Source organism: Vigna umbellata, chromosome 1 (genome assembly GCF_029865625.1).
Source record: "Vigna umbellata cultivar VRB3 chromosome 1, Vumbellata_1.0, whole genome shotgun sequence".
NCBI lineage: Eukaryota > Viridiplantae > Streptophyta > Magnoliopsida > Fabales > Fabaceae > Vigna > Vigna umbellata.
Genome location: NC_142165.1, coordinates 81,596,416 through 81,609,191, shown reverse-complemented (window position 1 = coordinate 81,609,191; position 12,776 = coordinate 81,596,416). Strand labels below are relative to the sequence as shown.

Sequence of the window (12,776 nt, the reverse complement as noted above, 5' to 3'; positions counted from 1 at the left end):
TATATATATATAACAAATAGGATTTTTATATTTTATTAGTTAATAATAAAGTAATTTAATTAAGTAAATGTGACTAAAGAGATATATATATATATATATATATATATATATATATTAAAAGATTATGTGTAGAGATTATAAATAATATTTTAATTTGTTTAGAGACTAACTTAAAATATTGAAACTTAAAAAAAAAGTAATTGATAAAAATTATATAAAAGACTCATGATTATCATTTATGAACACGTTCAACAGTTTTGTTTCTTTTTTCTTCGAAACCAATCTAGATTATTTTATTAATCATTTCAATATCTAATATTTTCTATACACTTCCATTTTTCTATTCTAAAAATAAATAAAAACGATCCATGCTAATGCTAAGGATTTATTATTCATTAATCATTAATTTTTGTGATTCATAATAAAAAAAAGACACTGTACATAAAAACTTATATAAACATAGGTAGTATATTAGTACTATTACTTCATATCAGTCACATATAAAGATATAATCTCTCTCCACACCTGCATTATGTTTCATCTGTATTTAATACTCACCTTTTAATTTCTGGTCTCTGTGTGTTTTCTAACTGTTTCTCATCTATGCAATACTCAGCCAGAATGCAGAGAGAAAATCGAGATGAAATATATTTGAACAAAGTTGAGGTTGAAAAGCATCCGAATCCGTAAAGTAAGTAACTTTTCAAAAGGAATCACTTCCGAAAAACATCTCGAAGAATAGGAAAAGGGAAAAGCACCCTTCTAGATATTCAAGCCATGTGTCTTCGGTCTCATGGATAAAAATGAAAAAGTATAAATAAAAAAATGTCATAAATTTATTATCCTGTATTTTTAAATAAAAATAATATTATTTTGATTAAAATATTATATGTATATAGTATAAAAGATGTAATATCTGTTAAATTTGTTTGAGTTTCGTGTCATTTACGGGAATGAGTATTAATGAGGTTATTATTAATAACAAAATGGTGACAAATATTTCCCACAAGTTTCCTCCGAAGCAAGAGTAATGTGTATAAAGGTTAAGGGAAGCACACAATTCTTTTAGTATAGAAAAGGGAAGCATATGGATATTCATTCACCCTGAAGCTGAATTGTAGTGCAATACAACAACTACATTTGCCATAATTTTCATTAACAATCATCAAGGTTCTCTTTCTCTTTAACTTTGTGTTTATCATTTTCTTATGATCACTGGTGAGACATCTTAGTTGCCCTTTGATGGAGAATAATTTATTTATGAATATAGCTAAAACTGGTGCAGGGAAAACAGTTGGTTGCATCTTTTTTTTCTTTTTTTTTTTTCTATTTTGATTCATTAGTTTTGAATCTTGTGGATTTTGTTTTAGATTTCTGTTTCTCCTGTTTCGAAATGGGAAAAGATATATAGAAATCAAAAATACCAATTGACATATAAAGAGAAGGAAATGGTTTTTCAAGTGTTATGATTGATAAGAAGAAAGAGGTAATGAGAAATAATAAATGCTGATTTCATGTTTAAAGATTATGGATGTTATAGCCTATGAAATTTCTCTGTTGTTCATCTTTTCTCTCTGGTTTTAATGATTTTAGAAGACCTATTCTCTGCAAGGCTAGCATGACCATCGGAGAAAACACCAGGGAGGGTGTTCAAAATGCTGGACACGTAAGTGTTACTTGTTCAAAAAGGTTTATTTGGTAGAATAATTTAATTGGAGCCGTTATTCACCTTTCAGTTTCAAGGAATTGAAACTGTTACAGTTTTGCTTCTGTTATGAGTTGATTATTTATGTATTTTTCACGCACTTGATGCGTTCAGGAGAATGCAAACAATGAATCCCCTGTAGTTCCACCACAAGCAACAACAGATGAGATGTTTGATGATTTTCTTCAACAGCTATGCAATGAGGATGATATTTTCCCACTGGGAGAGGATGTTTTCGATGGTCTTTTACAACCAAATAATGAGTCAAATCCTCTAGATGATGTTTTACTAGGAGTTCTTAAAGAGATGGAAGAAGGAGAATTGAGAGAAATGGTGGCAGACACTCCATCACACAGTGTCACAAAAGACGCAACTCCAACTGTGCCATTTGCATCAGAAAACTGTTCAAATTCCAGTTTTTCATTTCCTCAAAGCAACCCAAATGCATGGAATCAGCCAAGTGGAATGAATAACACCACAGTTGGATTTGGTAATATGATGTTCCCTGATACAGCAGGAAACTCAATGAATCAATTTCAATCACCAAGCTTCCCAATGCTTACTTGTGGTAGTAGTAGCAGCAGCATTCACCAACCATTTCCAAAGCCCCTTCAGTTCCAAGCGATTGGAATCACTATACGAGGTACGCCTGCAATGAAGCATCGATTTAATCAGGGACTTGTTTCCCCTCCTCCACCATCTCTCACCGATTTTCATAGCTTCGTGTGTGCATGGCAGGTAAACTAACACTATCATCATTTTAAAAACCTTGCTTCAATGCTATATATATATATATATATATATATATATGCTTGTTCTTTGTATAGACTAGTTTAACTGCATACACATGTCACTTTAATCTTAATTTTATATTATTTTCTCTTATAGTTCATTAACCTTTGAAGAATTTATCCTATGTAAAGTATATGCAGGATGTGTATCTTCAAAATGTTGTGTGTCTGTGAATATTTGATTGAACATAGTTGTTCAGTAAATTTCATACGTTAAATGATTATTTATAGTTTAGCATTGAAGAAACATGTTTGTGATGTCCTTCACTACACAGATAAATTAATTTTGGATTTTGTTGAGTTGGTCTAATATATAGTATGTGCACAATTTATGGCCATTAAATATCCGAGGAAGTAAAAGACAGTGTAAATAGTGATAAAAATATTTTAATATTAAATTTGGTAATCTTGGTTATACTTTATAGAGATGTTTTTACAATGAATAAATTTTTTGTGCATCCAGGGATGTTTGATTGGAAAAATCTACTCGAATCGTGAATCCCTTAATGTGGCAAAGGTACGATATACTTCATTTTTCTACGCATGTCAGATTTTCAAGATTTATCAGAAGAAGCTTCTGTTCCTGTTTTACTGTAACAGTTATGAAAAAAACAGTACAACGTAGCTGAGTTTTCTCCTGTTTTTTCCGTGTGAAACAGGCAGTGAGGAAACCAACATCACCTGTCACGTAAGTGGATTTACAATTCTCCTTGTTTTCACTTGCGAAAATAATCACTAGTGAAATTTTAAGGAAAAAAGATGTTTAAACTCAATTTATTGAAAGAAGACTTCCAGTCAGATGCATTAACAAATTGTAAAATGCATCTTCATTGTAGAAGAACTAAAATACCATATTAAGAAAATGGGTGTAAAGACTGCACCATTAATGTTCACTAAGTCTCAATCGCATACAGAGTCATGAACATTTAATATATACATTACGGATCATGTAAAGAAAATGAATCATCTCAAACAAAACATAAAAACAAAAGTTGATTTTAGCCCTTGTGAGTCCTATTGATTTTTGTTTTGTAATTGAAGGCTTGCTGCTGATTGGAGGAGTACCCTGAGGATCGTCTCCTTCTTACCCACAAAGACTGTGAACTATACACTGAAGTAATTTTATGACATGAAGTTATTACCGTATTTCTAATTTACATTTCATTTTCTATTAAGGGAATCTTATGCATATTTTAATAACGTTTAAACTTAGGATTTGTGGCGGAGCAATTGATTATGTGTTCTTTCACATAACTGAATTCAACAACCTTGACGTGTACGAGCATCTGAGCAAAAAGAAATTGGTGAGTCATATAGGAATCGATTCTAATGTTAAATTTTACATAAGAAAATCATTTTCATGTGTGTTTAGCATATAAGAACCATTTTAACTAAACATCTTGATGCAGTGTGCAAAAGTTGAACTCCCTTCAGAGACTATAATCTTATCTGCAACCGAAAGCAAATATCATTTCTTAGGAACAATTCTTCCAAGGGTGAGTGTGATGTCCATAGCATTTCACATTTATATTCAAATGGGGAAATTTAATTTCTTATGCTTTTTTCAACATTTGCAATTTGACTAATAAGTGAGTGTGAACGATGCAGGATATAGTATTTATTCAACCCGTCTGAGTTTGCATTTTGGTTCCAAAGCGCGAAAACAGACCAAAATCAAGGACAAAAGGTTCAAAGAGCTGTAGTAAACCAGAAGGGCATGAAATCACAGAAAGAGATCATGATGCAACTGAATTGTATAATGAAATTGAGGATCAATAAATACAAATCAGTATTCCCTGATATTATCACATATAATTAATATAAAATAATGAGAGAGAAATATCGTATAAATAACAAATTGTAATAGTTGGTAGAAAAATGACTTAGACTTTTGTTAAACTCAGCACTAGGACTTACAAGTACTTGTTTGTTCGAATCATAAATATAATTGTTGTTAGTTAGACAAGTTACACTTTTCTGTTTTCTTTTCCTTTAAAAATGTCATTAGAGGAATCCTAGATATCCTGCGTTGATTTAAGTTCCTTTTTTTGTGACTCGTCCTTTTTATATTGAAGGGTTGTTTACAATAAATTAGAATAATAACTTAAATCATTTGTTTCTTAGGAATTTTGAAGTTCTTTGTTTTTTTGGAAATTTTTAGGATTCATTTTAGTAACGTAAGGGTATACATAAATAGCTTGAATTTTTCAAAATCCAATTTAAATTTAATCTAGAACAAATAAAATAGATTGGATTTATAATTCAAATCTATTTTAACTAGATCTATTATATTTAGATTTTTTTTCAATCTAACTTAAATTATTTTGGATTAAATATAAATATTGAATCCATTTTACCCTTAGAATAAATACAATGAAATCAATATAATAATAAAGATATCTTTTAAGTTGTCTAGTAGATGATCTATATCCTAAGAATTTAAAGCCATCTTACAATGCACACAAAAAGCCAAAAACTTGTACTTTTATCCTTAGCCTTTTCTACACAATAAATATTCCTTTTGTAGATGTGGATAAAACAATAGTTGTAGGTTGTGTTCTTTATAGATGACAAAAAGGGACAAGTCCAGGGTTAAGACAACGTTTTTAAACTCAGAGTTCAAATTAACTTAGTCGCCAAGTTCGACAGGCCAACATGCAAGTTAAGTCAGTCCGACTAGTTAGTCTTATTAAGAAAATAAAATAAAACTCATGTTGTACAATTCATATTAACATAGCTCAACTTCATTAACACAATATGCCGATCTAAGCAAGATTTAATAAAGCTTAGTCAAAATAACCTAAACAATAGACTTTTTAAACCCTTTTCAATCCAGCTTCAGCTTGCTTTCATGTAAAAAAATATCAATCATTAATGTGATATTAGATTTTCGATAATAAAAAAAACAAGCAGGTCAATCTGAAAGCTTAGAGGACCGAATTGGAAAGTTCAGTCTATTTTGAATTGGTAGATTAATCCGACCCAATCCATTTTTTATGAACTAACATGAAACCAAACTTAAATAATTCAAATTGACTTGTTTTAGTATCTTTAATTCTTGAAATTTTTGTTTATACGTTGGTTATTGTTAGTTCTCCTCTATAGTTATTGTAGTTCTATTTTTTCTAATAATTTTGTTTAGTATTCTCATATTATTAGTGGTACATGTGTCAAAGTGTGTTGAAAAGCTTTTTTTTTTTCAACTCGTAGATATAAGCAATGTTTAATGTTACATGTGTATTGTGCTACAAACTTGTAAACTTCAACTATTGTACATTATTTGCGTTTAGAGTTTGCTTGTCGCCTAACATGTCCATATCATTTAGCGCTTTTAGAATTGTATAACGCCTTTTAGCATTATTTAACGGTTTTATTACCTTCTAGTTATATTTATTACTAGTATATTATATATTATGTGGATTATTACCTTGATTTGTTTTTATCAAAATTTGGATGTCATTAATAAGACATAAGATTAAAACTTACGTGTTGTTATATTAAATTCAATTTTACACTAATCATCTTCTTTTCTTATTATAACAAATAATTTTAGTTTAATAAAAATTTGAGATAAAACATAAATTAAACCTTGAACCTTATTAGTATTAACTCATTCTTAGTTAAACCATTTTTTATTTTCTTATTATGACAACTAATGTTAATTTTATATATATATATATATATATATATATATATATATATATAAATATATTAATGTTTAACTAAAATTTCTTTATAAAAATGAGAAACATTGTTTAGCAGATATAAACATAGATTCCTGTTAATTTTTTAAGAAAATTTTTTTGCATATTAAGTAGATTATTTACTCTAATAACTTGTGAGTATAATGGTCAAACATATGAGAGACTATAAGAGAATAAATGTGTTGGCATGTATAATAATAACATATAACGACAAAAGACATGTATCGGAGCATATAAGAATACTATGCAGATATGTTAAGAGATATGTGTCAGAGTTATCATAACACATATGATGCACCTTTTTTTATTTTAGTGAATAAATAAAAAATATAAAATTAATATATATTTCACATACTAAATAATGAAAAGTAACGGAACTTATATTAGAAAGTGGGTTTAAAGCTTAACTCAACTCCACAAAACTGGTTTGTAATATATTAGAAAGTGGGTTTAAAGTCTAACTCAACCCCACAAAACCGGCTTGTAAGGTGAGGTTTGCACCTCACTTATATATTATAAATTGGCCTTATCTCTAGTCGATGTGGGACTTCCAACAACTTACATTTAGTTAATTATTCCCTAATTTTTTTTAACTAATTATTCTGTTAAAAAATCTTGTAATTATTCATGTTTTTTTAACTATGTATTTTAAAGCACATTCGATTTAAGGATATTTACCTTGCTGCAAATATGTATAATTATTGATTAGTTATTCAATTTAAAGAAAAATAATTTGTTTGTAAACGTTTCACTTATTTATTGTAGCTCATTTGTGTATTTAAAAGTAGTTTTAAACAAAATAATGTAAATTTTTAATAAATAAAATATAGGGCTAAATAAATTTTTAATATCTCCGAAATTGGTCCATATAATAGTGTTAACATTTTAATTTTTTTAATATTTTGAATACCTAAAATTTAATAAATATGCAATTTTATCCTAACAACAATTGTATTATTCTTGAATTAATATTGTTAATATTTAATCATTATTATAGTAAGATATTTATAGGTATACTGAAATGTGACACTCTTAAAATTAATATGCTAACCGTTAATTCAAAAATATCAAAATGTATAAAAACATTGAAATAGAAGGATAACAACCTTAAAATTTCACTACCTACATATAATTAGTACGTGATAAGTCTTATAAAGATATATAATTCAACAAGATCAATTAAGATCATTACAAATCAATAATCATTAAAATTTACAAGTTTTCTAGAAGACAGTTTTGTCTAGGTTAATTCAATCCCAAAAGCCTAGAAACAATTTAAATTAACTAATATGTATTATTCTTCAAAGTCATGATTAAGCTATTAATGTACTATCATTATAGATAAAGAACAAAAACAATATATCAACACAAACTGAGTGAACTAATGCATTTAAAATAGAAAAAAAGGTAAAACAAAGTAAAAAGGGTTGGGGAAAGAATTTAAAATGTCAAACATAAATATAAAGAAATAAATTAAAAGAATTGATTTGAAACAAATTATACTATAAATATTTAGAATAAATACGTAATTATATGTCTTCCGGAAAATTAGTATATTTAATGGATTATGAAATTCTTCACCTATCTTGCTCGTAATTTGTACCTTGATGTTTCAACAAATAAGACTAGTGTTCCTAAATCAAGTTATAACATGATTACTCCACTATCTTCCCAAGTATCATCATTTTTCATATCATACCATCTGTCATTTGAAGCTTCCTATATGTCTTATTCTGTGAGTTAGATTCACGATAGTCTTACCCTTAAATTCCTCTTCAATACACTTTGATACCATATTTTTCCATGAAAATAATTATTAGAACTCAACCACACATTACTACTTCAAGCAAAACTCTAACTTAATCATTTAATGTCCTTCTTTAAATTCAAGTTTTGTCAATCCATGTTAAGCAATAAAACACCACAACACATAATAATAAGACACATTAACTCTTATCATCTCTCTTTTTCAATTCATCACCCATCGTGCTAATTCATAATTATAAGTCGGTATAAAGGTCATTCACAACATTTCCTTGTCCTTAGTGTTTAATTCTCATTTCTACCATTCACCAAGAGAGTAATCACATCACAAATTAATTAACACCACGATCATCCAAAATTATTATATTTTGAATCTAATTTATCACTCTACCCCTCCCCACATTCAAACACACTCCAAAATACAAAATTCTCAAATATAATTTCAAAACAAAAAGAAGTTACTTCTTATAAAGAGAAACTCATAAACATACATATTACATACCAAATATTTTCTTTCATTATTTCAATATTAATGGCCCAAACCTCTTACTATTTACATCTTACTAGGAATTAATAATTTTTTTATCTATATATCTTGTAGCTTTAACTCCAAAACCCCACTCTTTTCCATGCTAAAAATAATGCAAGTTATCATGCTTTTACAATTGCACAATTTTTATTTATTTTACTACAATTTCTACAACTTGTCTCTTAATTATCTTACCATCCTAAAGTTATGCAAATACCATAAACAATATCACAATTCAATACCACACATAACATAAAAATCCCAACTTTTAAATTCAATCTCTACTTCCAATTTTTTTTTGAAAACAAGAATAATTAACTCAAATGATTAACTTCCCTTACTTTAAGAAAGAGCCAATACACATTCTTTCTTGAGTACCACCATACAAAACTTGACTTATATATAAAACAAGACTCCTAATATTTCATGTTCTTTCTTTAATATTACCACCACACAACTCAAACTTGACTTATATATAAAACAAGACCCCTAATAAGGATCAAATTATGATTTCATGATCATCATGAGGTGAGGATTCACCTACAACATTGAAAAATCACATGCAACCCATAAATTTTGCATGTGTCAAAAATTATAATGGTTCTTGGAAATGGACATATTACACTAACGGAAACAAATTATAAGGGTAGTTGCACGAACTTGATTCTATCGCCTCAATTTTTAAAAGGTGATGAATGGTTAGATTTTTAGAAGAATCAGAAGAGCAGGAAATAACAATATTTTATTCTAAAATGTTTTGTTTTTCTTTTAGAAGCCAAAGTCCAAAATTTTTAATTTTTTTATTTCTTTTAAAAAAGGCTTCTTTTATAACCCAAAAATCATTATAATTATTTATTAGGTTCTCACAGCAGTAAGATTATGTTACTTGGGGATTATACTAATTAAAATACATCAAATTTTATGGTTTTTTTCTGTTTATATATTATATACTAATGTAATATCTTAACCTTATTAGACAAAATTTTGATGCCATCACATCTGCAAACACAAACAGTTGAGGGACAAATGGGATCAGGTCACGAGACAATGTTTTTTTTACTATAATTTGTCACCATTTGCGCAAATATAACACAAAATATTTAAAAATTTTAAATTAAGCACTGCCCACAAAGTTCACCTTACAAACATGATAATTCTTCACTGAAGAACATGCAAATGTTGACAGTGTGTACAACGTTATCCGAAAGTCAGATGAAGGAAAATAGTTGAATTAAAGAAGTTTTAATTAAGATAATTAAGTAATTTTTTTCTACTCTTTTTAGGAAAAAAAAAACAAGTAATTTAAAAAACCTGGACGAGTGAAACAAAGAACAGTGTTTTGATTAGCTGGTGATATATGGTTACAAAATGAAAGAGAATGAAAACAGTAATGAAGTAAAATTCTGGTGCTCTCTCTATTATTTCTCTATTTTTATTTAAGAAAGTTGTTTTTATTCTTATGAAAAAAAATGAATAAAGCGTGTCTAAAATTTGAAGATAATATATTTATAAAATAATTGTATTTTATTTTATTTTATTTTATCCACTTTTACTTAACATGAAAATCCAACTCTCACTTAATTTCGAAAATAAAAAACAACTAACATGATTATAAAAGTAGATTAAACGAAAGAGCAAAGTAAACATAAGTTGCCTTTCTTTTCAATAAAGTAACTCGCAAGGTCCACCGAGCATTTTACGTGAAGGGTCTTTGGAATCCCAACACCTCGTCAACACTCATCAAAACCTCTTAACCTTCAAAAAATGTTATAACATGTTTGTTCAACGACACAATCGTCATGTTTCTCACTATCACTTTCTCAAGAAAAATGGCCTTCTTCGTTGCTCCTCCCAAGAATATTCTCCTTCTTTTAGAGAAGACAGTGATTGCATAGCAATTGAATCAATAAATTTAATATTTCATTAAGTTTTAAGTGACTTTAAATTTTTCTATTTTTAATTAAATTTATATATTCGAAAGTTTTATATTTTTTTAATTAAGTTTCTTAAAATTGATTTTATTATTAATTGAAGTTACATTATTACTGAGATAAAATCATCTAAGAAAAGGTAAATTGTTTAACAATTCATGTTTTGAAGTTTTCTCAACGAACTATTGTTTATAAAAAGAGGGTTCAAACATTTGAATATGTCCAAAAGACAATTTTTTAACAAATAAAATTATCTATTTAATTACCATGACAAAATATACATATTATATATTAGAGTACTTTTGACCATGAAGATAATGTCTTATGCAAATACATACATTAAACGTTTAAGCATTTATATTCAAGCTACTTGCATCATCAATCGTCTGACAAAGCAAATCATGTGTAATGTCTAGAAAGAAGGCTTTAAATGCTATAAAAAATATATAGAACATAGTGTGTCGAGATAAACAATAGTCATTCCACTAAGCAATTTGCTAGCTCAATTCCACTAGCAGATCATCTATACTCTATAGTGTCTGAACTAAGTAACATATAACATCTAAGCACTAACGTCGCTTAAACATAGATGCAAAATTGCACAAACACTATCATAAGAAAAGCATATAGAAGAAATTTTCTCTCATTGAGATAATATATTAAACTATATGGGCAAAAAAACCTAACGTATTATGAAAATAAAAGTCTATCTCTTACATGACACTAAGGTTAAAAGAAATTATTATTCAATACAGTGTTATATCAAGCAAATCTTTCTAAAGAAAACTTCATTTGATGAATGACCATTAAATGCTTTAGCCTTTGATAAAGCATCTTATGTTGATATCACTCATGAATATACATGTTATTTGTCTTACCAAAAGATGCATTTCTTAATGAAATGACAAATGATCAAATGTTTTGAACACGCTACAATGTCTAACATTTATCAACGTTCAAACATCTAATGCATGTATGAAAAAGTAATTCGATACTTGTATTCTTTATTTCTTGATATATATATATGTAGAGATTCATAAAGCATAAAGATATTATCAAAATCATGCCACTCAAGAAAAAGAAGTTGTGAGAGAAGAAAAACATTCTAGGAATGTTTCCCTTGAAGCTATATGCTTTGTCACATTGTACAAGCTCAAAGTTTCGCTTAAGGCTGTAAGAAAAAAGCTTTGAACTCTATAACATAGACTTAAGTCTGACCAAACTATTGGAAAATCCTATAAAGGCTATCAAGATTTCAACTTAGTCCCCAATGGTCATCTCTCAAAGAAAGCCTATAAAAAGAAAATAAACTGAAGAGAATGATTTTTTAAGAAAATGTAAAAGAGATAATAAGAGGTGGAAAAGGAAGAAAAGAGAGAGTATGTTAAAAAATGATCATCAAACATTAACTCTACCTTACCTCGGTGCATATATTGTCTAATGCTCTTCAACTTAAGAAATATGATGAAGACATGAAAGAATGAATGAAAGCATGCTTTAGTAGAAGAGAATGAGAAGCGTTATGAGAAAGAGTAAAGAAAATAACTATCATCACATATCTATCTTGCTACAATAATACAACAATATTGACAGTGTTTGACTCTCAATGAGATTATATGTTTACTATTACAATCTAACACTTGTATAGTTATAAATTCAAGTTAACTCTCCTAGAGAGGATAAGTATAATGATGTGTAGTCTTGTAACTTGGATGTTGCTTCCTTTGCTGAAGAGCATCAGACGATGTAAACTCAATGAGCAACAATATTGATCTTCAATATTAATGTTTGTCCTTGCTCTTTTTCTCTTCCAGTAAGGTTGTTCCTTTGATTGGAGAAGGACCAGACAATGTATCTGTGAAGAGTAGTACGATGAATACTTGCTCTTTTTATCTTTTTTTTTCTTCTTCAATGAAGTTGTTTTCTTTGATTGAAGAGCTATATACGATGTAAGATCTAAGCAACAACATAGTTGGTCATTCAACTTATTTTGATTTGGATGCTCATTCTCTTCTTTATTCCCTTTGGTTGGAAGAGCTTCAAACAATGTGTATAAACTTGGTGAGCAATAGAGTGAATGTTCAATGCATGATCTCTTTCTTTTATTCTATTCTTTTCACTATGCTCTCAACTTTATTATTTTACAATACATGTATTGAATGTTTTGAACATTTATAGTCGTTAATTTGTATTGCTTGTTCAAAACATTTTGGCATATGTCTTGTTAGTAATTAATGCATTATTTAAGTATATCATTCAATAAGGGTTGGAGGATGTATAACACTTTTCACAGTATAAGACATAAGGCATTGGACTCTTATGAAAAATTGTTTTAGATGTATATTTTAGCGC

The 12,776-nt window shown here is 28.2% G+C and overlaps 1 protein-coding gene across 1 annotated transcript; it reads left to right on the top strand.

Annotated features, from left to right (window-relative positions):
• Positions 1-1,618: 1,618 nt before the first annotated feature.
• Positions 1,619-4,393, top strand: LOC124846179 (uncharacterized). The gene is made up of 8 exons (XM_047324598.2): positions 1,619-1,666; positions 1,820-2,443; positions 2,960-3,013; positions 3,156-3,184; positions 3,538-3,612; positions 3,710-3,800; positions 3,906-3,992; positions 4,105-4,393. The coding sequence occupies exons 1-8, from the start codon at positions 1,619-1,621 to the stop codon at positions 4,129-4,131; spliced, it is 1,035 nt and encodes a 344-aa protein (XP_047180554.2). The 3' UTR covers positions 4,132-4,393.
• The last annotated feature ends 8,383 nt before the right edge of the window (positions 4,394-12,776 follow it).

Bases quoted from the DNA above. Each gene is read 5' to 3' on its own strand.
- LOC124846179 (XM_047324598.2), top strand. From the start codon at position 1,619: ATGACCATCGGAGAAAACACCAGGGAGGGTGTTCAAAATGCTGGACAC. The intron at 2,444-2,959 runs GTAAACTAACAC...TTGTGCATCCAG, and splicing joins GCTTCGTGTGTGCATGGCAG to GGATGTTTGATTGGAAAAAT. The intron at 3,993-4,104 runs GTGAGTGTGATG...TGAACGATGCAG, and splicing joins TAGGAACAATTCTTCCAAGG to GATATAGTATTTATTCAACC.